Source organism: Triturus cristatus, chromosome 7 (genome assembly GCF_964204655.1).
Source record: "Triturus cristatus chromosome 7, aTriCri1.1, whole genome shotgun sequence".
In the NCBI taxonomy this organism is placed as follows: Eukaryota; Metazoa; Chordata; class Amphibia; order Caudata; family Salamandridae; genus Triturus; species Triturus cristatus.
In genome coordinates this window covers 1,142,346,851-1,142,371,219 of record NC_140590.1, presented here as the reverse complement: position 1 = coordinate 1,142,371,219, position 24,369 = coordinate 1,142,346,851, and the positions used below count along the sequence as shown (strand labels likewise).

The 24,369-nt window shown below is 46.7% G+C and overlaps 1 protein-coding gene and 1 long non-coding RNA gene across 2 annotated transcripts in view; one reads left to right on the top strand and one right to left on the bottom strand.

Moving 5' to 3' along the window:
- LOC146811260 (uncharacterized) overlaps nt 1-24,369 on the bottom strand; it is a 119,145-nt gene that overhangs the window by 8,323 nt on the left and 86,453 nt on the right. Inside the window, exon 2 of the long non-coding RNA XR_014966707.1 lies at nt 11,046-11,102. This is a non-coding gene — a long non-coding RNA (uncharacterized LOC146811260). The remainder of the gene's footprint in view (nt 1-11,045; nt 11,103-24,369) is intronic.
- LOC146811261 (uncharacterized) overlaps nt 1-24,369 on the top strand; it is a 164,039-nt gene that overhangs the window by 122,751 nt on the left and 16,919 nt on the right. The window contains exons 8-10 of the mRNA XM_085618323.1: nt 16,113-19,541; nt 21,788-21,930; nt 23,849-23,962. Of these exons, the coding sequence (XP_085474449.1) occupies nt 16,113-19,541; nt 21,788-21,930; nt 23,849-23,962 (3,686 nt within the window). The remainder of the gene's footprint in view (nt 1-16,112; nt 19,542-21,787; nt 21,931-23,848; nt 23,963-24,369) is intronic.

Here is a 24,369-nt window from a genome sequence, read left to right as displayed (position 1 = left end):
AATAGGCAGGCTGAACACCCTCTGCTCTTCCCTCCTCACCTACCGCTCGGGAGAGGCCCTCGTTCCTCTGCCGCACCCCTCCCTCACCCCCGCCGTGGAACTTGGACGATGCCGCAATCCTGCCTCATGGAAACACTTGACCCCTTGTTCGAGGGAGCGCTCACACTTCTCCCTGCCACGGCGTGCCCCTCCAACGGAGAACGGAAAGGACAAGGCACAAGGTACCTCACATTGGGGGAAAATCGATATGTTTGCCAAACCTAAGTGTCCCTAAAGCCAGTGCCATACTCCAAAATAAAGTACAAATAAAAAATGTGCAGGAGAAGCCCGTAACTGCCCGAGAAGTTTATGTGCGTCTCCTGTCTGAGGAGGCACGGAGCACAATGGAAGAGGGAGGGGCCCGACAGGGGGGGCAGGGGGGAGGAGAGACATCGCCATGCGGGCATTGTGCTTTAACGCCAGGACCCATAGCGTACACATCGCCTGTCTGGGCGCGTGCCTAGACAGTGAGCGTGCACATCTGCTGTCTGGGCCGACGGAGCCATACACGTGCACATTGCCTGTCCGGGCGTGCACATGTCCTGTCCCCCTTCGGCCAAGAAATCAACAACAATAGATCTCGCCAAAGCGAGCAGAGCGCACGCGCTGCGTCGCTAGGCGAGACCTAAAAAAGGACTGACTACTTTTCCATTGCTATACACCCCCTCACACTGTAATCTAGTAATTACCACCCACCCTAGATGAAAAATAGTACAACTGATAGAGATCTGGAGCATGTTTTGTACTCAAAGACTTGTTTCACAGAGGCTCAATTAAATCCTTCCTAGATTGTAAAAAGGACTTTAAACTAACAGTACAAGATAGACTCACATATGCACAAATGAGGCTTTGGCTTCTTTATTTAATTCCTCAGCAATACAACAAATTATGTGCCCCTGTGTTCAACCAAAGGATATATTTCCAACTTTGAATCTACAAAAGGCTAAATTTCCATTTTTCAGTAATATTACTGTTTTGCAGATTTATGATCCCCTGATGAAGGGTTAATCTGGCCCAAATGCATTGGGATGGTCCAGCTTTATTTTTGGTTTGTGAACAAGCTCTCTGATTTGTGAAATTTGTATTGATTACTCAATATGGATATGAATGACAATTGATGAATAAAAAATTGATTCCGAAAATATGAGTCTTTAATCATGATTAAGATTCATGAACTTTACAAACAATCCAATTGGATAGGGTTTCAAGCAGTGCAGAGAGGGGACGAACCCTAGCGGGGAACGCTTGTGAATCACAGACTTGACACACTCTTAGATCAGAGAGTGAAACCCTACTGCACGCTACAAGTTGAATACACCATCTGATTAATATTGAGAAACGTGGAGTGCGTGATCCTCTGGATAGTATAATATACTTAGCCATGGAATGAGATCACCAGAAAAATATTAAATACAATGGAAACAGGAACTTGGTTTAGAAATCTCTAAGGAGGCATGGTGTAGAAGCCACAGCACCTCCACGAAGGGTATGTGGTGCCTGCTTCATAGAGAAACCGAATGCAAAGTAAGAATGTGATATTTAACCTCAGACAGGTTTACACCTTATTTATCCTAATAGCTCAGACAAATGCTGGTAGTGTGAAATATAAGTGGGTACAATGTTTCACATCTGGTGGAGTTGCTTGAAAATTCCGATCTTCTGGAAGTAGGTGATAAGTCATATTGATAAAATTGTAGGGATCCTCATGTCACATTTCCCAGAGTTTGCACTGCTGCTTCGGGTAACATGGTGATATGACACAGTAATCTTTCATATGTTGGGGACAGTAAAGCTTCTAATTGCCATGTTCTGGAAAAAGAAGGAACCGCCATCAGGGCAATGTGGATTGTTGAGTTATGGCACACTATGACTTTGGAAACGTTATCTAATGATATCTATCTATCTATGACTAAATCCGCAAGGCCTTCGAGGCAACCTAGGAGTCCCTCATACAATACCTTACAGTCAGTCAAATAAGCTTTTTTTGGCTTACAGAGAGCCATAATAGCACACGTTAAAAAATATAACAACACAAATATTAAACTTATAAAGATTAAAAAACAAACACTTAAAAAACATGCCCCCATACAAAAGCAGCCAAATACAATCATCAAAGTACACTATACAGACCCATATTTATTTCTTATTCTCAGCGCACAACGCACAAAATTAACCAATTCAGCACACAGTTCTAAATGACACAGCTTTTGCGCAAAGATAATACCCTACATAATTACCTCTATTACGTAAGTATCCACCAAAGTTTAAGGCTTAATCAGTTGAATTACAGTTGAATTACAGTTTATAACCCCAAAGTCCAGTTGATCAGCGAGAGTTCCCCCAGCTAATTTGGAAATAGCAGAGTAGACAGTTCTAGTTGGGGAGAGGGAGGAAAAATGTGTAGGTAAGATGGCATGAGAGGACTTTTGTTTTTTCTACTCACATATATATAAAATATAATTTAAAATATATACGAGCGATCAGTACCAGATTCTATGACCTGTATTAGCTTTAGGTGAAAACTTTTTGCCATGATATTCTGCTAAATGTTGATTGATCACGGACTGACAGTTGCTGAAAGCTTGGTATTATTAGTATGACATTTATTTAGCGCACGGCTACCCACTAGGGGTTTCCTGGTGCTTTCGCGATAGGTTGGGTGTGTCCATGTCACTATAGATTAAAACAACCAGGTCTTTAGCTGTCTGCGTAAGATCGTAAATGAGGAACAGTCAGTTTCTTTGCTTAAGTTTTGATTTAGAATTGTTGGGACTTGGGAGTTGACTGCCTTGACAGAAGGTAGGTACTGTGCTGTCTTCCCAATAAATCTTCTAAAACTCTTCCTGGACTCACTGGATTTACTACAAAGCCTCTCAATAGTTCTGGGAGGGCGTTCCACAGCTTGGGGACCGGGTATGCAAGATATATATATTTTCAAAACAAAATGTTATGCACAAAAAAGAATAGTGTCAACTGTTTTTGTATTTTTACCAGTCTCTGTAGTGTTTAAAAGGTGTACTAATATGGAGGGTAACTTAGATGAGAACCGACGTGTTCTTAATTGTTAGCTTTAGGATGATACACCAGAGCCATTTGGTCTTCTGCTGTAAAAAGTACCTGGAATACCCCTTGTTCCTAGAGGCAGACGATTGTCCTGCTTCCTTCAACTGATTATTCCTTAGGAAGGAAGGCAACTGTTCGAAGTAAAATTGAGGAGCAACAATATCTATTGCCTATTCTGTCGAATCATGAGTTTTCAGGTAGAAACATTGTATCCTGATCAACAAACATAATCCTCCTCCATTTTCTTATTTGTTACAAACAAAATAGGGGGCCGATTTATAGCCTGTTGGTCTGCCACCTTATCCTGGTTGGGATACAGTGTTATAGGAATGTTGCTACATATACATCTCCAGTCGAATAAGCCTTGAATATTGACTTTACTCCTTCTTAAAACATACCTACTCCCTTTTTCAAGTAATGCAAATATTTGGTCCACATACAATTCTATGCTGATATCACACTAATTTAACAACTAAATATCCAACAGTTAGTGAAGTCTAAAAATGACACAAGATAACCTGTTTGCAAAGGGGCGTGGCTAAGGGGCCGATGAGGACGGACGCGTGAGCTGGGAGCTCCGCGCTGACCCCAGTAGTTATCCTGTATTGGGAGCTGCAAAAGTAGCGTCTGCAGACCAGGGATCGTGCTGACTGACCTGGGGAGCTGCGGGCGGTAGTATCAACGGAATCCGAGCCCTCACTGCCAGCTGGAAATCGAGTGAAACTAAGAGCCCGATCCGGGAGCCTCCAAGATGGCGCATGCATCGGCGGCTTGCAGGCTGTAGGTCCCCTGTAGATCGGAGTCCCCGGAGGGCGAGGGGGCACTGCGCACAGTAAGTGGCGGCACCAGAACTGGATTTCGAGCGATCCCCGAGGACGGAACTGGGTGGGGGCCAGAAAGCTGCGGAGACTGTTTGGACACGTCTGACTGCGGAGGGGCATTGATGGGCAGCGAATTGTGGCGAGGAGCAGTGGGGGCAGACGAGCAGCCTGAGTTCGCCTCTGATGAGTATAAACCTGCGGGGGGACCTGGAGGGATAGTCTCCACTTAGAGACTTGGCGAGGTAATGCAGCCGGAATGCTGAGAGCAGAGCGGACCGCCATTTTAAGAGAGCCTGCAGACACAATGACCGGGACCCGGGGGAAGGTGTGACTTTGTTGCAGCTTGATTGTGCCCATATCGGATGTTGGCGAGCCCCCCGAAGTGCTTCTTGAGCGGGGGTCATGGCGGTGCGACTGCGGTGTGTACCGGTTTAAATGCGGGGAGCTTCAGAGACTTGAAGGCTGTGGTGGTATGCAGAGCGGGGGACGAGCAACCGGAATCTGCCCTGAAGATCGGGAATTGGCGTGGAGCCCGGCTCGGTCTCTCATTGAGCTCTGGCAAGTTCTACGAGTCGAAGGTGCTGAGAGGGAGCCGAGCCGCCATCTTGGCTAGACACATGGCCGGAGCGCGCCGCACTGGACGGTGAGAGAGAGTGCACGCAAAGGTGGCTGTGGGGGGTCCCTGCTGAGGTGATCGTATGAGGGGCGCTCCTGGTTGTCGGTGCGATCGAACTGGGCGACGAGCTGCAAATTTACTGGCATTGCTTGGTTACGTGGAGGGAGGAGTGTGATACTGCTGGATGGGATGTGGCCGGGAAAGGCAACGGACTATGGGAAACAGGAGGCTGCGGAACCACCACCAGAAACCCTGGTGCAGCAGCAGGTGGACCAAATATTGAAAGCCATCACTGACACACGAGAGGCACTACAACGCGATATTGCACATGTGGCAACAGGTCTGTGTCTTCTCCGAGCGGACCATGCTAAGCTATCTGACCGTGTGAAGCAGACGGAGACGGGGTTGGAGAACATGGAGCCGGCACAGAAGACCCTGGAGACCAAGATGGGGGATGTTCTGAATCTCTTACAGGCCTTGGAACGAAGGGCTGAGGATGCGGAAGACCGAAACTGCCAGAACAACATACGGGTGGTGGGGCTGCTGGAGGGAGTAGAATGGGCCAGTATGGTGGAATACCTAGAAGACTGGTTGAGAACTGAGATGGCACCAGAGGGTCTGTCTCAATTTTACACCCTGGAGAGGGCGCATAGGGTGCCGGCTTGCCCTCCGGCACCTGGGAGACCCCCTAGGCCAGTGGTGGCGTGACTGCTCCATTACAAAGACCGGGACCTGCTGCTGCATAAAGCCCGATCATCGGGCCCATACAAGGTTGAAAATGTAATGGCAAGGTGACACTGTTCCCGGATTACACCTTTGATGTGCAGCGACGTCACGCCTCATTTCTGGTGCTCAAGAAGGAACTGCGAGACGAGGGGCTGCAGTATTCGCTGATGTTCCCCGTGCGCCTCAGAATAATACTGGAGAGTAAAACGCATTTTAGTGATAGTCCGGAGGAGGCGTGGGCCTGGCTGGAGGCCATCGAGCAGGAGCTGGAGAAGCAGGGTGCAACACGAGGCCAACTGCTGAGGAACCACGCCCCCGTAGATCGCAGCATATCAGGCGACGCCGTCCTGGCACAAGAGGACCAACGGTGACCCAAACGGAAACAGAGAGATGTGCAGCACTGAAGGCTGTGTCCGAAATTTCGCAGGAAAGGCTCTCTCAATCGGTGATGGACACGGAATCGGAGAAGGGCTCAGATGGGACTGACTCAGAAGGGTCCAGGACAGGAAATGTTTCTTTGCTGCATGTTACACCTGGGACAGCTGATGAGCTTGTTGATGCTTAAAGATTTTTAACAGTGTGCTTAGATTTTTGGTGCGGGGTCCGGCGCCGTTGTGCTTTTCATAATAATGGATTGTATTTGCATTTATTCTCTGGGGACGCAGCGGGCGGTAGGCTCTGGAGATAATGGTCCTTTGTAATGAGGCGGCTCTCTCTGCAATGTGGGCACCCTGAGAAATCGGGGGCCACGAATTTACTAGGGTTATGGCGCCAGGTAGAGGGGACACAGTGAGTCGGATCTTCTTGGCTCTTGGCCACCTCCCCTACCTTTTGGGTTTGTGAGTCCTCAGTAGCTACTGGAGGACATGGTTGCGGTTTTGGTTTGGATGGGAACTGTAGTTTTAGCGCATGCTCTTGGGGGGGTGGGTCGTGGGGATTTGGGGGATTTGTTGGGGAAAGTGGGGCTACCGGTGTGTCCATAGGGGGCGAGCAGTCATATGCGAGATTACCAAGGCAATATGGGGACGTTACCTGAAGTAAAATGTATTACATGGAATGTGCGGGGGATGCATACAATGTTGAGGCATCATAGGGTGCATGCTTATTTGGTACGTAGGGGTGCCCACATAGCATTCCTTCAGGAAACACATATTACTCGTTCCGAAGGCTTGGCGTTGCAACGTAGATGGAGAGGGCAGCCTTTTTACACAACATACTCAGCTTTCGCCAGGGGTGCGTTGATATGGATTAGAGCAGGGATCCCCTTTCAGCTGACGCAACAGTTGGTGGACCCAGAAGGGAGGTTTTGCGTGGTGGCGGGTCGCCTCAATGGGAAGGAGGTGACACTATGCAGTGTATATGCACCCAATGTAGATCAGGCGGCCTTTTTTACTCAGTTGTCGGGGAGGTTGGCATCATATTTGACGGGCCCGGTACTCCTGGGTGGCGATTTTAATTCAATAACGTACACCGGCATGGATAGGTCTCATCCCCCATTGCCCGAGTCCCCAATACATAGACTAGCTAAGGTCAGATGAGACTGGCAGGATAGGTGGGGGCTCATAGCTACGTGGCGCGCACAGCACCCGGGGGAGCAAGATTACTCTTACTTCTCTGCACTGCACGAACTGCATGTGCGGCTGGACGCGATGTTGTGCTCCTCATATATACACGCCATGGTGGCCCATAGTGAATATCTTGTACGAACACTCTCGGACCATAACCCATTATTGTTGAGGATTCAATGAGCCCAAGAGAGGCCCGCGATTCCGGCCTGGAGGTTGCGACCAGAGGCACTGGAAGATCCAGTCTTCCGGGAGGAGGTCAGGACCATAATTGAGCAATATTTTCTTGACAATGAGGGCACGGCGTCAATGACAGCGACGGAATGGGATGCTTTTAAAGTGGTGGGAAGGGGGCTTTGCATTACTAAAATGGTGGGAGTGCGGAAGACATTAGCGCGGGATGTAGAAGTGGCGGAGCACCGCCTGAGGACAGCAGAGAGAGCCTGTCCTGAGAATCCAGCTAGGCAGGGGGACGTTTCAGAAGCAAGAGAGGCTGTGGTGGTACAAAAAGAGAGGTTACGTTCTTTTGACCACAAGAAATATCTGGCACGCACACATGCGGAGCGTGACAAGGCAAGCACGTTGCTTGTCTGGCTGGCTAACCCGGCCCCCCGTGGCCCTCCCAAAGAAACCTTGAATTCCCCTATGGGGATTCCGGTTCATAACCAACGGGGGATTAATGGGCTGTTCTTAGATTATTATAATGAGTTGTACAGGAGCAAATTACGGGTTACAGGGGATGCCATAGGGGGTTTCTTGGATGAGGCCGCACTACCACAACTAGAAAAGACGCAGGCGGATCTGCTTGCACAGGAGATTACACTGGGGGAAATTAGGAGCGCGGTTAAGCGCATGGCTCGTAACAAAACTCCCGGTGCGGACGGGCTGCCCATAGAGTTCTATTGGTTTACATTGATATACTGGCCCCTAGGCTCTTGGCGGTTTTTAGGGAGGCAAGGGAGGCTGGAATACAACCGGCCTCGACACGAGAGGCAATCATTATCCCACTATTGAAACCTGGGAAGGAGGCCTCTGATAAGACAGCTTACCGCCCATTATCCATGCTTACAGCCGATTATACAATTCTGAGTCAGATTCTTGCGACTCGGCTCCTCCCATATATGGTACAATTGGTCCATCGGGATCAAGCGGGATTTATACCAAAGCGGAATATGGCCATTGATGTACGAATACTGGGGGAGGATCACGGTACGACTGTCACTGCGGCCGTCTTGTCGGTGGATATCGAGAAGGCGTTCGACAGCCTAGATTAACCCTATTTGTTTCATGACATGCAGAGGTTTGGGCTTGGGGAAGCTTTTGTGGGTGGACTGAAATTCTTTACAATTCGGCGACTGCTCGGGTCCGGACAGGGACAACGATTTCCTCTTCTTGTTCAGTGGGGCGAGGGAAGCAACAAGGGTGCCCGCTTTCTCCTTTGTTATTCGCATTGGCTATTGAGTCGTTAGCTACACATGCCAAGTCAGGACGGAATTATCTTGGGCTAGGCCTACGCGGTGAGGAGCAGTATATTTCACTCTACGCTGACGATTTGCTTATGTATTTGGCTAATACAGAAGAAGCTCTGGACGGAGCGACGATGTTGCTATGTGAGTTTGGTAGGGTTTCAGGACTTGGGGTGAATTGGGCGAAGACTTGCCTGTTTCCGCTGACCCCGTCGGGGGCTGGCCCCGCATCTGTCAAGGGTATCTGGTGGGAGTCCCGTTGCTTGCCCTATCTTGGAACTAACAACTATCATACGTCCGACGACTTGTTGGAAGGGAACATAGGCAGAGCTGTGCGAGGGCTTAAGGGTAGTGTAGCATTTTGGAATACTTTGCCGCTTTCGGTGGCTGGCCGGGTAGCCCTATTAAAGATGGTGGCGCTCCCCCGATTGTTGTACTATTTCAGAACGCTACCGATTTGGATACCGGGATCCGTCTTAAGACAGCTCCGTTCACTGGTCGGGGGGTTTCTGTGGGGGAATGGAAGGAGGCGGGTAGCGCTGACCACGATGATGCGTCCGAGGGCCGAAGGGGGACGAGCGGTGCCGGATTTTGAGCTCTATTACTTGGCGGCCCAACTGCAGTGGCTTACCCAAGCGGTTGCGCTGGAATTTAGGGGCCCTGATGGTCCAGAGGGACGGTGGATACCGCGCCACGTATTGTCCTTTATAGTACTTCAACAGCGGCTGTGCCTAGGGATGCTCACTAGCGAGGAGCGGACGCTGAGACTCTGCTGAAATCGAAGTCAGTGCAGAGCTGGAATCGCCCTTCCGTATGCTCCAGAGATACCTCTTGGTATGTGTACAGCCCTTCCGCATGGGGGGGATTGGACCGCTTTGGCTGAGTGAGAAGCCCTGGGGGTGCAAGTATTGGGGGATTTGTATGAAGACGGGGTCCTGTTGCCTTACCAGACCCTGCAGGATAGATATGGTCTTCCCCGAGGGAATTATCTATTACATTCCGCCCTGGTTACAGCACTACAGAAGCATTGGAGGGAGAGACTCTCGGAACCGCTGACAGCTATTGCGTGTCAGTATGTAGGGATGGCAGCGGGGACCTTCAAGGCAGTTACGTGCTTATATCGACGCATGGTAGGGGAGGGAACGGAACCGCTGGGGGAATTGCGACGGAAATGGGAAGAGGACCTCGGCAAGGAGATCCCTGAGACAGCATGGGCTCAAATAATGAGGAGAGCATGGAAATGTACTAGGAATGCCAGGTTTCAGCTGGTACACTTTTTCATATTACACAGGGTATATCTTACTCCTGCTAAGATAAATAAGTATTTTAGAATAGTCACTGCCCAGTGCCCGCATTGTGCATTAGAGGGGGCGGAGTTTCATCCCATGATGTGGGGCTGTCCACAGCTGGGAACATTCTGGGAGGAGGTAGTAGGCCTGCTCTGCGAAATCACGGAGCGACGTATTGATCCTGACATGGGCACCTGTTTGTTGCACTGGTTCCCGCATACTCCCAAAACGAAGGTAACGAGCAAGGTTCTAGACCTGGGACTGTTGTTGGCAAAGAGGGATATTACAGCGCACTGGAAGTCGAGGGGAGGGCCTTTCTTTGAGAGGTGGAAGGCAGAGATAATTAAATGGTCAACGAGTGAAAGTATAGTTCAACACCAGCAAGCCAAGCGGATGGCTAATGATAAGGCGCTGGAGTCTGCAAGGGTATGGGAGGCCTTGGTACAGTCACTGCAGACACCGGAGGAGGATACGGATGCCAACTCGGTCTTGAGTGCGCAAACGAGCCTACCCTGAAGTATACCCCCGCGCGCAGACATGATGTGTGGTTATTACAATAGAGTGAATAGAGATTGGAGCGTATCGTATTAATGTTATCATGATCATCACTGCTGAGTGAGTTGTTGCTCCAGATTCTATCGACAGTTGATAGTCGGGACACACCGGTGGCAGTTGGAGGGGTGGGTGGGGGGTTGGTGATTTATTATTTGTTACCTTAATCAGTTGATACGGAACGGATATTACAAGATAGTAATAAAAGATTGGAGTCTACCCGTAAGCTGAAGGATGCAATAAGATAGATCTACGGAGAGATAGCCCACAGACTATAAACGTATATTATACGGAATGGAGATGCTACTGGACTGTGAGACTTCTGATTAATGGAACTATTATCACGATGAACAAGGGGGATTAGTAAAGGTGTAGTGTTTGTTTGTTGTTGTGTGAGACAAAATCAATAAAAACATTTAAAAAAAAAAAAGATAACCTGTTTGCAATTAAGAATTGGATGGTGGCTTGAATTAAACACTAAAACTGATCTTTGAGGAAGACATTTGCTTACAGATTATTACTTTACCACCCTTAATAGGATAGTCTCTTTCCAGTGCTGTGCTAGTAACAAATCTTTATACAATCCTAGATCCAAATGTGGCTTCAGCTCCCCAAGAATGAGTCAGGATTAGTGGTTAACCACTGCTTCTTATTGTTGCACAGCTATCTTCCCTGTGTCCCATTTTATTTGAAAGAAAAGGAAATTTTTCTGGACGTGGCTACCTCAGCACACATTAATTATTCGAATTATTTTTATGACAGTCTCCCAGAGTACTCAAAACAGCTACTCCAATTAACACAGAATGTCACCATGCATGCAATCTATGGTTTTAAAAAACTAGCGATCATGTCACAAGTTTGCTTCCTGTGAGATAAAGGACATTTTGTTTACACTTTGTTTGTCTTACTTTTAAAGGCTTGCACAAGTTCGTCCCCAGTTATCTCTGAAGGACACTGCCAAGTTCCTAGAAAGGAAAACGCTGGTTAATAACTATAAAGACTGTGTCTAAAATGTACACAAGAAGACACTGCAGTCAAACGTATATCCTGCCGCGCTCCTTACACGAGAGGGCCCACAGGTTCAGGCTTTGTGGGACAGAAATGTGGGCACCTTAACAAGTTTAGTTCAAAGCTGCAAACCTAATGCTGTGGGCTCCATTAATGGCAGTGTGCATTGTCAGGATGGGAGTTCTACTTACATGTCACCAGTTGAAGGGGCAGAATGTCCCATGTGTGCCTGGTGGGACTGGCACCGCGCAGTTCGCACCCAAGGGAGCCTCAACTTTGTTACTGACCAACATGGTCAGATTTTTCTACAGCTGCTTCTGAGATCCCTTTTGGGCCCTAAAATATGGATTAGGGTGCCACCATATGTTTCATTGGCACTGCCTTTTGAGGGGAAGATTTTAAGGACTTGCCAACAGTGCTGGAAGCTAGGCTGGCAGGACGAGTTTTTTGATGGCACACTGATGGTCGTTGCAAAGATGATGGCCTTGGTTTCCTTCAGGGCCAAAGACATTTAGATATGACTTTGGCAAATGAGGGATATTATAGTGGCTAGTGTCTTGGCAAATCAAAGGAGGTGTGGGTTGAAATGTTCTTCAGACCTTTGATACAGTACTCCAAGAATGATCATGCTAGGTAAGGTCAGAGCTTGGAGCTTCACTTTGGGTCTTTGTCTCCAGTGGCAGCCGGCACGAAACCGAGGTGGGGGTGGGAGAGGGGTGGGGGGAAAGATGGAGAAAAAAACGTAACTCCTCACCGCATCTCTCCTCCGTCTTATTGCAGTGCCTCTCCCAGCCAGGAACAGGAAGCACTCAGGCTCTCCTGCCCAATCACAACGCTGCAATGCAGCGTTATGATTGGTCTGAGCCCCTGGTTCGGCGCACAGCCAGGGAATGGAAACCTGGGCATGTTCACCACCCAGGCTGCAACGCAGCCTGGGTGGAGAACTTGCAAAATACGCAGTGGGATTGCCAATTAGCCATTGCGCACTTCCAGAGTGCCAGCCCCACAAAGGCGCCGCAGCAGGAACAAATAAAAAGATAATAACAACGAGTTATTAACATTTTATTTTTCCTGCTAAAAGCAGTTGGGCGATGCTCCTCCAACTTAGCAGAAGGGCCGCCACGGTTTGTCTCATCTTTGTCCTGCTTGTTGGCACCACTTCTGAAGAGCCTGTGCTCCACAGACTCCGATGATCCCCCGTCTAGCCTGACTGGCTTTGACAGCCCTCAGCCAGAAACAGCTAAGCTTAACCCTCAGCCTCATCCAGCAAGCCTTGTCTTCCAGACTGATTCGTCCTTCTTGGTCGACCCCCAGTCAGACCTGACCAGCTTTGCAGAGTCCCCCCACAGTTGGCTATCAAGCTGTACTTATTGAGAGGAGCTAGTGAGAAGCCAGTCCCCAATCACAAGAGATTCTGCTTTTGTATTCACAATGATCAACAGAGCAGAGGGTATGTTTCACAGGATAGAACGTGGCACACCTTGCCAGATGTGTATTGCACATGCCATGTGGAGGACATCTATTAATAGGAGGTAGTAGATTTAATTACGGGCCATTAGGCCCCTATCTGATGCCTATACCCCATCAGCAACGCTGCCACTAACCATGGGCTTATCTATAGCTTTAGGATGAACAGGAATCCTCTTTGTCTAAGGATACAGTTTGATCTCCGGTGGTGTTATTTGTGTTAATTAGGGGGGCATAGGGGCCTTGGTGGTTAATTTGATTGGATTTAATTTATAAGGCACTTTTGCCAACACACCAAACAAACTTTACCCTAACAGGTCATTAGGAAAGTAAAATGACAATTATACAAGGCCAATGGGTTGTAAGAAAGGTTTTAGGTTGCCCAGTCTAACCATGTTCCTTAAAAACCAACAGAATCAAGCCCGAGCAGTGTGGACTGAAAAAGTGAACACATTCAAAAGCTCTAGAACAAGAATAGAGAAGGGCACAAGAACGGCAAAGGAGAAAAAGAAGGAATTTAACAGCTGGCAAAAGTTTTGAATTGGGAGGAGAATCTGAATAATGAATAGGGAAAGACCACAAGGAGAAAAACACTGGACAGATTTTTAGATAAAGCGGAGAAAAAAAAAGTTTCATAAATTTGGAAGGAGTAGCCAGCAAAAAGAACCAAGAAACTGAGCGATAAAAGCAGTACTAGAAAGTCTGAAAAGGAGCAGATAGCAAAACAAAATATATGGCCTTTAGCCCACACAAATCTTTTATGAATGCTATCTCTCGCGAGGATACCATCTTGTTGCGAGTCTCTGCTTCTGATTTTCCAGGGCTCCTCTTTCGGGGCAATAGGAGCTGGGATAGTCAACTAAATAAGAGTACTACATTATTGAGTCATAGAGGTCGCGCAGTGAGACGATTTGCAACGAGACATGGGGCTGAGCTTTATTACAACCAATCAGGATCTTTACTGCACAGGCGGCAAGTGCAGCCGTACTTGGGGCTGAAATTTGGGCTTATGTGAATTGTGAAGCACATGCATGTGATAAAGTTTGGTTTGCAAGAGTCTGTTCATTCTACCAAAAAGTGCTTTATTCTTCCACTGTGTATGCATTTAAATTTAAATTCGCTCCTTTACCAGAACCCTCTAAGAAACCCCTGCTGTATTTGGTGAAAATGTGACTTTTTCCCGAGCACCTGCCATATTTAATAGTGCTGAGAGATCTTTTACATGATCAACGGGGTCAGACACTACTATGGTTCCATTTTGTGATGAATGCACATTGTATGTATCCTTCAATTACAGGATGATTTTGAGTTAATTAGCTCCAATATTGTACCACCTTCAAAACAAGTTCCTATGGTGGTTTTGAGACCTGCTCCTGCAGCGGAGTGTGCAGAAGCATTCAGTAAATGAGCTCCTACTGATAAAAAAGATTTGGACCTTTGAATACTTTATCCCATAGATTACCAGTGAGTTGACAGGGATTACATTTTTATTATTGAAATTACGCAATGGGATACTTCCTGATTGCTTGTTTCCCAAAGCACTGGGGCGGGGATTCCCAAGTGAACAACTTGTGTAAGCTTTACGAAGATCAGGAAGCAATAGCCCCAGATTTTAATCTGCTGAGCCCTGCATGTATGGGTTATCACAGAACAAATGGTAGATCCTCTTTTCAGATCTGCTGGGTTCACAATTTAGAAAGAATCATTGAAATATTTTAGAACAAATTCTTCACTCGTTCAGTTATACACCATTTGTAAATTTCTGAAACATACTTATAAAGCCAGTGCTTAATTGGAAGGGCCATAGTAATCTCATGATGGCATTTCAGTGGATTGTATTATTATAATAATGTTATGTAAAGTTATGTAAAGTGTCAATTGCGAGACGACATTCTTTTCCTCTATAATGATGAGTCCCTGCTAGATACACCTTTTAAATAGGTTTGCTGTAATTTAAGAGTTGTTATATGATTAATTTTTCCATTTAATATATGAAATGTTGTTGTTTTATGGTTTTCGACCTAAAAAAACTCATAATGAGTAAACAAAAATAATCAATAGAAGTGGACGAAGAACTGATGGAGGCAGACTGACCCGGACTGAGAAACAATAGTCCAAACAGGAGATAATATGAGAGAAAATGAGGGTTACAGTAGACTGAAAGGAAAAGTACAATCTTGCAGTTCATGTTGGCAGAGGCAGGAGATTGTTTAAATGACTGAAAAATTAGCAGGGGTCAAAAATGACTCCAGCTGGGGGTGAAAGGAAAGGGTAAATAGAATAGATGAAGGGAGAATAAGCACGAAAACATAGGAGCTGAAGCAAAAACAGGTTGTCTTAATAGGTTTTAAATGGCAAGTGTAAGGTCATCCAAGACTGGATGGATAAAAGGCAAGAGGGGAGAAGAAGAGCGAAAGATCTGTGAATCACCAACACAGAAAAGACTTGAGCTTTTGGAGGAAATGATTGAAGCCAAAAAAGGGTAGGTAAATGGCGAAGAGGAAAGGCCCAAAGACAGAGGCTTGAAGAATGCTCAGTGATAAGAAAAAAGAAAAGTGATCATCCCAAGTGACTGACTGTGTACAAGAAGAGAGATACAAGGGTGTCTATAAATAGTAGACACCCAAAATACCCAACGTAGACGCAAAAGAGAAGAGGGAGGGATGGTGCAAGGATCTTCAGTTGTTCAGGCAAAATGGCACTTTGATTTGAAGAGCACTCCCTCTGCTCTAACAAATGCAGTTTTGAGGCCTTTTCAAGTAATTTGCACTGCCTTGTGGAGCCGCCCTAAGGCTGCAATTGTACAGCGCCTTATAAAGGCGCCAACACTGAGTTGGGAATGGAGCGATAGAGTGTATTGCAAGCAGATGATAGGTCGAGGAAAGTATGAAGACAGGAGTGCTTTTTTCATGACGAGCAGAAGAAAATCAGTGAATAGGAGAAAGTTGGTTTTCATATAATTGGTAGTTCCAAAACTAGACTGAAGAGGTGACAAGAGAACCAGAGTGCACGTAACAGACTACAGACCTCACTTCCTTAAAAATGTTGTTTACGGACAGATCAGGAGATAGGACAAAATGAGCTGGAGAAGAAGGATCAAGATAATTCTTTTCAGCAATAGGAAGAGCATGTTTGAAGGAACGTGAGAAGGTTTCATATGACTGAAAGACGCTTAAGAGGGCAGTGAGATGGGGATAAGGAGAAAAGATGGAAGGACTGGGTGAATTGGAAACCATAGCAGTAGTCTCGCTATTGTGATTAGGACAGAAAAGTAGGGATATGAACCCTGGGAGGGGGAGATCTTTGGGCAGAGCCGATTAATGGGTAGTGGGAATGGTCTTTGGCCAGAAGCAGGTCTAGTAAGAGTTACCGTGCTCTCGAATAGCAGGCTGGTTTTGGAACATTGGGGGTCTGTGATTAGGTCAGTTTAGAATGATACTTGAATTGCTGCAAAGTTGTTTTCTGATATCCAGCATTTCCTCTACCTCTTCCCTTTACAGGGACCTGCTCTATGTGCTGTCCGAAGAGGAACTCTTTGCTTTGGAGAAGAGCCTGTGCTCCACAGACTCCGATGATCCCCCGTCTAGCCTGACTGGCTTTGACAGCCCTCAGCCAGAAACAGCAAACCTTAACCCTCAGCCTCATCCGGAAAGCCTTGTCTTCCAGACTGATTCGTCCTTCTTGGTCGACCCCCAGTCAGACCTGACCAGCTTTGCAGAGTCTTCAGAGGCCAGAAGGAGCAACATGCCTCCCGCAACAACTGCAGATTTACAGGAGCTGTGGCAATGCAATGGATCTTCCCAATCAACTGACCTTGGGGGGTCACAACATAGGTCTTCCTTGAGGTCTAGGCAGGTAGTTCCCACCTCCAGTGTGAGTGTATTTACAGACAGCGAGGTGTTTGCACCCAAACCCTTTGCTAAGAATCAAGGTGAGGTGCAGAGGACAATGCTGAACCCTACGGAGTGGAAAACAAGTCCATCGGTCATGCCACAGTGTATCCCCTACTTCCATAAGCATGGGGATGAAGAACTTACCTCCACTGCCCCTTGTTCCTCAGGACAGTGTTACAGTGAATTTGTTGTCCATGCTGATGCTTCTCAAACCCATCCAGGAGCTACTAAAGACTCTTCTGTCCCAACAAATCAGCACACCCTCTCCGAAGTGCTTTCCAATGCGCACCACCAGCCACCCCAAAAGGCAAGCTCCAAAACTCATGAAGCCCCAGTCTTACCACCATCGCACCATGGAGACACCAAAGAGCCTTTTTACACAAAGCATGACATAAGTACCCAGAACTCAGATCCCCCGATACTGCACAAGAACGCACTGTTTCATGAAACATGCCACAACACTTCTCCATTATTGCATCATAATTCTTTCAGCTCCAGGTCCTCCACAGCGCACAGCATAAACACACAAAACACAGGCTCGTCACAATCTCTAAATAATACCCGAGCATTGACTGCAGTAGATAATAAAAAAAAAACTCAAGATCAAGAGCCATCTTTGTGCCATGGTGTCACACGAGATTTTGGATCCAGGCTACCTCACAACTCTCTTTCCCCAGTATACCAAGGACTGCATCAGGTTTCTGATTACCCAATGCTCTGTGGGACATCTCAGGACTTTACATACTTGGAGCACAGTGAGCTACCTCAGGGCCTGGCTTCTAGATCCTCAGTACCAGAGGGTACTGAGCCCTCCATGCACAGTAGTGCTCCTCAGGACTGTGCATTCCTAATACACCAAGATGTTCCTCAGGTCTCAGAATCCCCAATGAACGAGGAAGTTCCTCAGATTTCTGAATCCCCAATGTACCAAGGGGATTCTCATGGCTTTGCATCCACAATACACCATAGGGTTCTTCAGAACTCTGCATCCCAAATGCACCAAAAGATTACTCAGGACTCTGCATCCCCAATGCACCATAACATTTCTCAGGACTCTGCATCTCCAATGCACCATGAGATTCCTCAGCATTCTACGTCCCCAAAGCACCATGAGGTTCCTCAGGACTCTGCATCCCCAATGTACCATAATAGTCATCAGGAATCTGCATCTCCAGTGCACCATAAGGTTCCTCTGGACTCTGCATCCCCAGTGCACCATAACATTCCTCAGGACTCTGCATCCCCAATGCACTATGAGGTTCCTAAGCACTCTAGATTCTCAATGCACCATTATGTTCATCGGAACTCTGCATCCCCAGTACACAATAAGGTTCCCGGGGACACTGCATCTCTCATTCACCATAAGATTCCTCAGGAATCTGTATCCCCAATGTACCAGGGACCTCCTCAGGATTCTACATCCACAATGCACCAAGTGGTTCCTCAAGTCTCTGCTTCCCAAATGCCTGTGGAGATTCCTCTGGATTCTGCACCCCCAATGCACCATAAGGTTCTTCAGGACTCCGGATCTCCGGTACACTATATGGTTCCTCAGGATTCTGCATTCACAATACAGCAAGTGGTTCCTCGGGTCTCTGCATCCCCAATGCACAAGGGGGTTCCTCTGTATTCTGCATCCCCAACGCACCAAGGGGTTTCTCATGTCTCTGTATCCCCAATGCACCAGGAGGGTCCTCAGGACTCTGCAACCCAAATTTACCACAAGGTTCCTCAGAACTCTGCATCCCCAATACACCATATGGTTCCTCATGATTATGCATCTACAGTACACCAAGGGGTTTCTCATGTCTCTGCATCCCCAGTGCAGCGGGTAGTTCCTCAAGACTCTGCATCTCTAGTGCCCCATGGGGTTCCTCATGACTCTGCTTTCATAATGGAACATTGGGCTCATCAGGACTCTGCATCTCTAATGCTCCATGAATTGCATCGGGACTGTGCATCCCAAACACTTCAAGGAGTGCCTCAGGACTGTGTTTGCCCAATGTACCATACAGTCCCTCAGGACAAGGCATCAACATTGCACAATCATGTTCCCCAGGACCGTACATTCTCAATGCACCATGGAGTGCATCATAACACCTCGATCCAGCGCGGGGTGCCTCAGGAGTCTGCATCTTCAATCTACCACTGCATGTCTCAGGAGTCTGCATTCTCAGTGCACCATGGGGTGGCGCAGGATTCTGCATCCCCTATGAACTATTGGGAGGCGCAGGACTCTGCAGCCTCAATGCACCATGGAGTGCCTCAGGACTGTGCATCCCCTAAACAGCATTGTGTGCCTCAGGACTGTGCAGCAGCAATGTCCCCTCTGTTGTCTCAGGACTGTACATCGCCTATACAGCATGGTGTGCCTCAGAACTCCACTTCGGCCATTTACCACGGGGAACCGCCAGACTCCCCTTCAGCAAAGCAGTGTGGGATATCTCAGGACTCTGCTCCCACAATGCACCATGGGGAGTCTCTGAATACTTCTTACCTGAATCACAGTATGGTATCTCAGGACTGTGTTTCCCAAATGCACAACAGCATGCCTCGGCACTCTGCATCCCCAATGTACAGGACAGTTCTTCAGGTATTCGCATCACCAATGCACTATAGGTTCCCTCAAGGCTTCATCTCGACAATAAATCACCAGGACCTTGTAGACTATCCATTGTCCTTGCATCAGTGTGGCTCCAATCTTGATGTCCCAGAACACTTTGCCTGGGATGCTGCTTTCACGAATTCTGTTGGACTACCCATAGCAGCAGCAACATCCGGGCCCCCTCAAACTCACCTGGGGATCGAGGATTCCTGTGCATACGATATTTTTTCGAACTTAGAAAAAGCAATGCTTAGTGGGGCCGTTTGGGTGCCAGGGCCAACTCTTGCAGGCTCTGGAAACTTGTATCTGTTCAGACCAGCCACCTTTCCAGCTCGGGATATAAGAAGAAGCAGCAGCGTGTGCAGTGACACAGCCATCGAGCATTGCCAAACGATGGGACCTCATACTCGAACCACCAGTCCGTTTAACAGGTAACAACGCAATGAGATGCATCACCTCAAAAGGGGTAGTAAAGATGTGTGTACTGATGTTTGTATCATTCATGCGGTGGAATCTGAATCTGAGTTGTAGGTAAAGATGCGCGCAGTCATCCAGGGGAGGGATTGACTCCTTCAAATGCCGCATAGGCTTGGTCTACTACTCACAGTAAGCTGAGCAGTTCCAGTGAATATGTTTACTACCGTGGCGCCCTACAAGCTGCCATGGACGGAGATACACACCAAAATTCTTGGACAGAGATACACTCCAAAATTCTTGGACAGAGATACACTCCAAAATTCTTGGGGTTGCGGTACTGACGTTATGCCCCCCATTTCTACTGATGACATCACAGAGTGTACCTCTTGCCCCACCTGAGATGCCTCCTATTTGCTGCTCAGGGACTAGAAGGGCACACAGTAAAATCTACAGAAATTAAACATCAGGATTCATGCTTACTTTATGTTGCTGCTTTCATGTCCCTTGATGCCCGTAGAGACTCGGGGAAAACCAGGGGTAGCAGTAGCTACCCGTGATCGAGGGTATATGAGCTACCCACCTCCCGATGCAAAGTGTTGGTTGAGAAATGGAGACTTACAGACCACCGCAGAACAGGCAGAGAGCGTACAGAGAAATGATCTTTCAGTGACGCTCAGGGATAGATAAAAGCTAATGCCGACTCAGTCACAGGGAGTACGACACTGTCAGGCACAAAGATGGAGAGATGGATGCAAAGATTAGAATAGCAAAAGAAAGGGGGAAACTTGCAAAGAAGAAAGGGGGAAACTTGCGAAGAAGAAAGCGAGAAAGAGTGTCGTACACCAAGACTTTCATATGCACAGAAGCCCAGAGAGGGCAACAGACTCTACAGGCACTCACAACTGACAAACGCAGGGAGAGTCACAAAGTATAGTGCCTGAAAAGAACACCTCCACTGCAGAGAAATGGAACAGCCATGAATCAAATATATCAATAACATCCCAGTTTAGGCTTTTTCCCTCTTAGTGTTTTAAGACAAAGGTTGGCACGCCCTTAAGTTGGCAGTGTGGCATCTTGAATTGGTAAGCAGGTCTTGTTTCACTAAGAGGATGCCTCGATGGGTTGAGAGATGGGAAATTCACCCCCGATTGCAAGGTTGATTAAGAGAGTACCTCGTGTTTGAGATAAGCAGCTATGCACATTGCACTTTATAATGGTCATGTGAGGAAAATGAGTTGCAAGCTGCTGGTTCATTGTTATCCTCTTTCTTTTAAAACGTTTTCAATACATGTTGGACCGTGTTGAAGACCTTACTGAGCCCTGTCCGCATTAAGAGGATGCACTGGCAAGGCCACGCTGGAGATGGGAAATTTGCCCTGCTAATAAAGTTGATTAAGAGATTGCCCCATGTGATTGTGATAGGCTTCTATGCATACTGCACTTTATAATTGTGTACTTGAGCAAAACGAGTTGGAGGCTACTGGTTGATTTGCCACTTTTTAATGTGTTCTTAATATATGTGGGATTTTGGTTGTCCACCATCTATTGTGTGTTAGTGCCAGAAATTTTAAATGTGTATATAGTCATGTGTTGGTTAAATTGATCTAAATGTGTGCTGTGGACTACTAATTTTATGATATTTATGATTGTTTACTAATTGAGCGGGAAATGTGCAATATTTCTGTAAGAATTTATTTCTTAGAAATAAAGTATTTTGATTGAGAGCTATAACACAATGAGAGGACAAACAGAACAGTCAGAGAGAGAGAGAAAGAGAATACTAATCAAGTATACAAATTCTGAATGAGGCAAACAGAGAAACTAAAAGACAAGCACATAGATTAAGAAACAAGTTTTGACAGAATGAAAGGAGTGGCCTTGATGTGATAACGCAGAATCCTATCTGGAGCACTGAAGGGAGGAATGACTATCTTTAAACCTAGTACTTGAAGTGGGTTGGAGGCCACAACACTTGTATTTTTTACTCAGTCGATGTGATAGGATTGTCTCATTTGGGAAGGATGAAGTGAAATGCATTTTCTTGCTGGGGCAGGTTGTCTTCACAGTTCTCTCTTGTGAACTTCCTTCTCTGATCAGGCAGCTTACAATGTTGCCAACTGTTACCTTCTCCGGCGCTGAGAAATATTATTCTTTTAAAACTATTTCCTCTTCTGGTGCAGGTAAACCGCTGTCTATTGCTAGCATGACCATGTTCTTGATAACGTGCTTCCCATTTCCTCTGATCGGAGTGTGTTTTCAGGCATCAGCAGCAGAATTCCAGACACAAGGATGAGCTGAGGACGAGGGGTCTAAAGGAGGACCGCAAATTGATGCGCAGGGAGATACGCTCGCGGTATCGCAGCACCAGTGACATGCTTCATCGACTCTTCGTGTGCATCGCAGGTGAGATCTGTGTAAACTGCGGGTCTGATGTCCTGCTCTCCCCTTATGGCATGAAGGACCTAGGGCCTTCCGGTCACATGAAACACGCCATGATGTTTAAGGTTACGTGGTCTGTAGTGATTAAAATCATGATAGATCCAAGTGTCTTGAGCCCAGCAGATCAAGGAATGTAGGGTAATAAGGATATATTTTTGCTTGACATAGTCGTAGGAATGGTCTCTAAACCATAGAGATGGATTAAGAAAATGTCCAGAGTTTTAATTGCACATAGTTTTAACCGCTCTGATAGGTGCAGTGAAGGTTGGGGCGAGGATGCAGAACTGAGACACAAGGTATGCCTCATTTACATCACTATAAAAATGAGGAAATCTCCTGATGAAGGTAGTGAACAGTGTCCATATCAATGCCCACCACGCCTGGTAGCTTCAAGATGTCCAGTCCTTGTCTCTGTGTGGTTGCACGTGTGGGTATTTGTACAGAGCTTTCTTGTTTTCCGATCTTGAAACAAATTTTTTTTTTCCTGAATTGTTTTTCTGCTGGTGATGGGTTCTTGCAACAAACAACAAAGTGATAGAAAGATCGCCTGATTAATCTCGGCAACTGACAATTGCTTCGGGCTGGTCCAGTCCGCCATCTTCCACCCACTGTACTACTCTAGACAGAGAGCAGCCATGCATGCAGTTTTTGTCAAACAGGAGCCAGAGACTAATTTGCATGTGGCTGGTCTTGGGTTGCTTGGGTTCCTGTTTGGAAGGGAAACAACCTTTACAACGCAGTAATTACATCACACTACCTTTACAACGCAGTCATTACAACGCAACATCCTTTACAAGGCATGCCATTACAACGCAACCATTACATCGCATGTCACTACATCACGTCATTACAACGCATGTCACTACAACGCATGCCATTACAACACAATATAAGGTAAGTAATGGGGAATAGTAATTTTTACCCCTCCCCTATCCAACACTTACCCTACTGTTGCACTCACTAGAGTGGGAATAGTTATTTTTACCCCTACACTATCCAACACTTACCGTACTCTTGCCCTAAAAGTGGTATGCGTTGTAACGGAATGCCTTCTAAAAGTAGTTTCTAAAAATACGTTGTGACAGCATGCGATGTAAAATCATGTGTTGTAATGGATGTTGCGATGTAAAAACTACGTTGTAAAGGCATGCGTTGTAAATGTTTGCATTGTATCGTCATACATTCGTCTGGAGGGTACCTCTTCTGGCCGTTTCGGGTTTGACAGTACCTGAAAGACTAAGCTGAGCACTGTCTACCCGGAGTAAGCTGCATGTTGTACTACTGAGAAGAACACTATATATCCTGCAGTACCCCTAATATAAATTATGTATACAAGCAGCATATGCATACAGTACAACACTGGAAAACACAGTTGTCCTGTATTATTGTGTTAAGTAAGGATGTAAAGGGGTAAACTATGATTTCCAAGAGTTTGCAAAATACTGTCATTTTCCACCAGAAATTAACAGTAAGAACAGAGCTACCTAGACATTCATGACACCATGTTTAGTTCATCACTGGACTATGCTTGGTCACTGAGACCATTAGCGATTTGGTGGACAAGCATTTCGTGAGTGTATATTCCACTTTTGTGTGGCTCTGTAGTCTATTATTGGGGTGTTAATCTACATTTCCTGTCACTTTGGGTTGGCATCAGTCCACCTCCTTAGCAGGGAAATTAAGGGCCTGATTTAGAGTATATCCATGGGTTACTCCGTCACAGTGTTACTATATTCATCCACCTGATTACAAGTGCCATGTGATATAATGCACTTGTAATAAGGTGGACAGAATACCCACCATTTTTGTGACAGAGTAATCCCAGTCAAGTTCAAAATCAGGCACATGTCTTATGCTACAACTTTGTAAATTTTCCTTACAGGTGTTGCTGATCAACTTCAAACAAATTTTGCAAGCGATCTCCGGCCTATCCTGAAGACTGTGTTTGAAATTGCAGCATCCAAACCTGACAGCTGTGAGACATCAGATGCAGCCCGTGAGCACTTTAATCTTTTCTTCAGTTGTCTTTCAGTGTGGATCATTTGGCAGGTTTCTTGGCAGATTGTGGCCTTTACCTGTGGCTTTTGAGTACCCAATGGGTGAAATTTAAGCATCATTAGTGGGATCTTGACAGACTTGGGCATCCTTGCTGGGAGATTAGCAGCATCATCATTGGGCTCTAAGTCAACGGCGTAACACACTTCTATGGGGCAACCCCTCACACATTTACAAGGCCTTTGACTGCAGAGGCCCCCTGACAGGTGAGGGTCTCCGGTGCCACTGGGTCTGCACGGTCCTCAATTATGCCGTACTGTGGGCATCACTGGCAGATGCCTACCATTACTGGTGAGATCTTCTAGTGTCAAGACTGCAAACGTGCAGCGGTCTCTCCATAGAAATGTC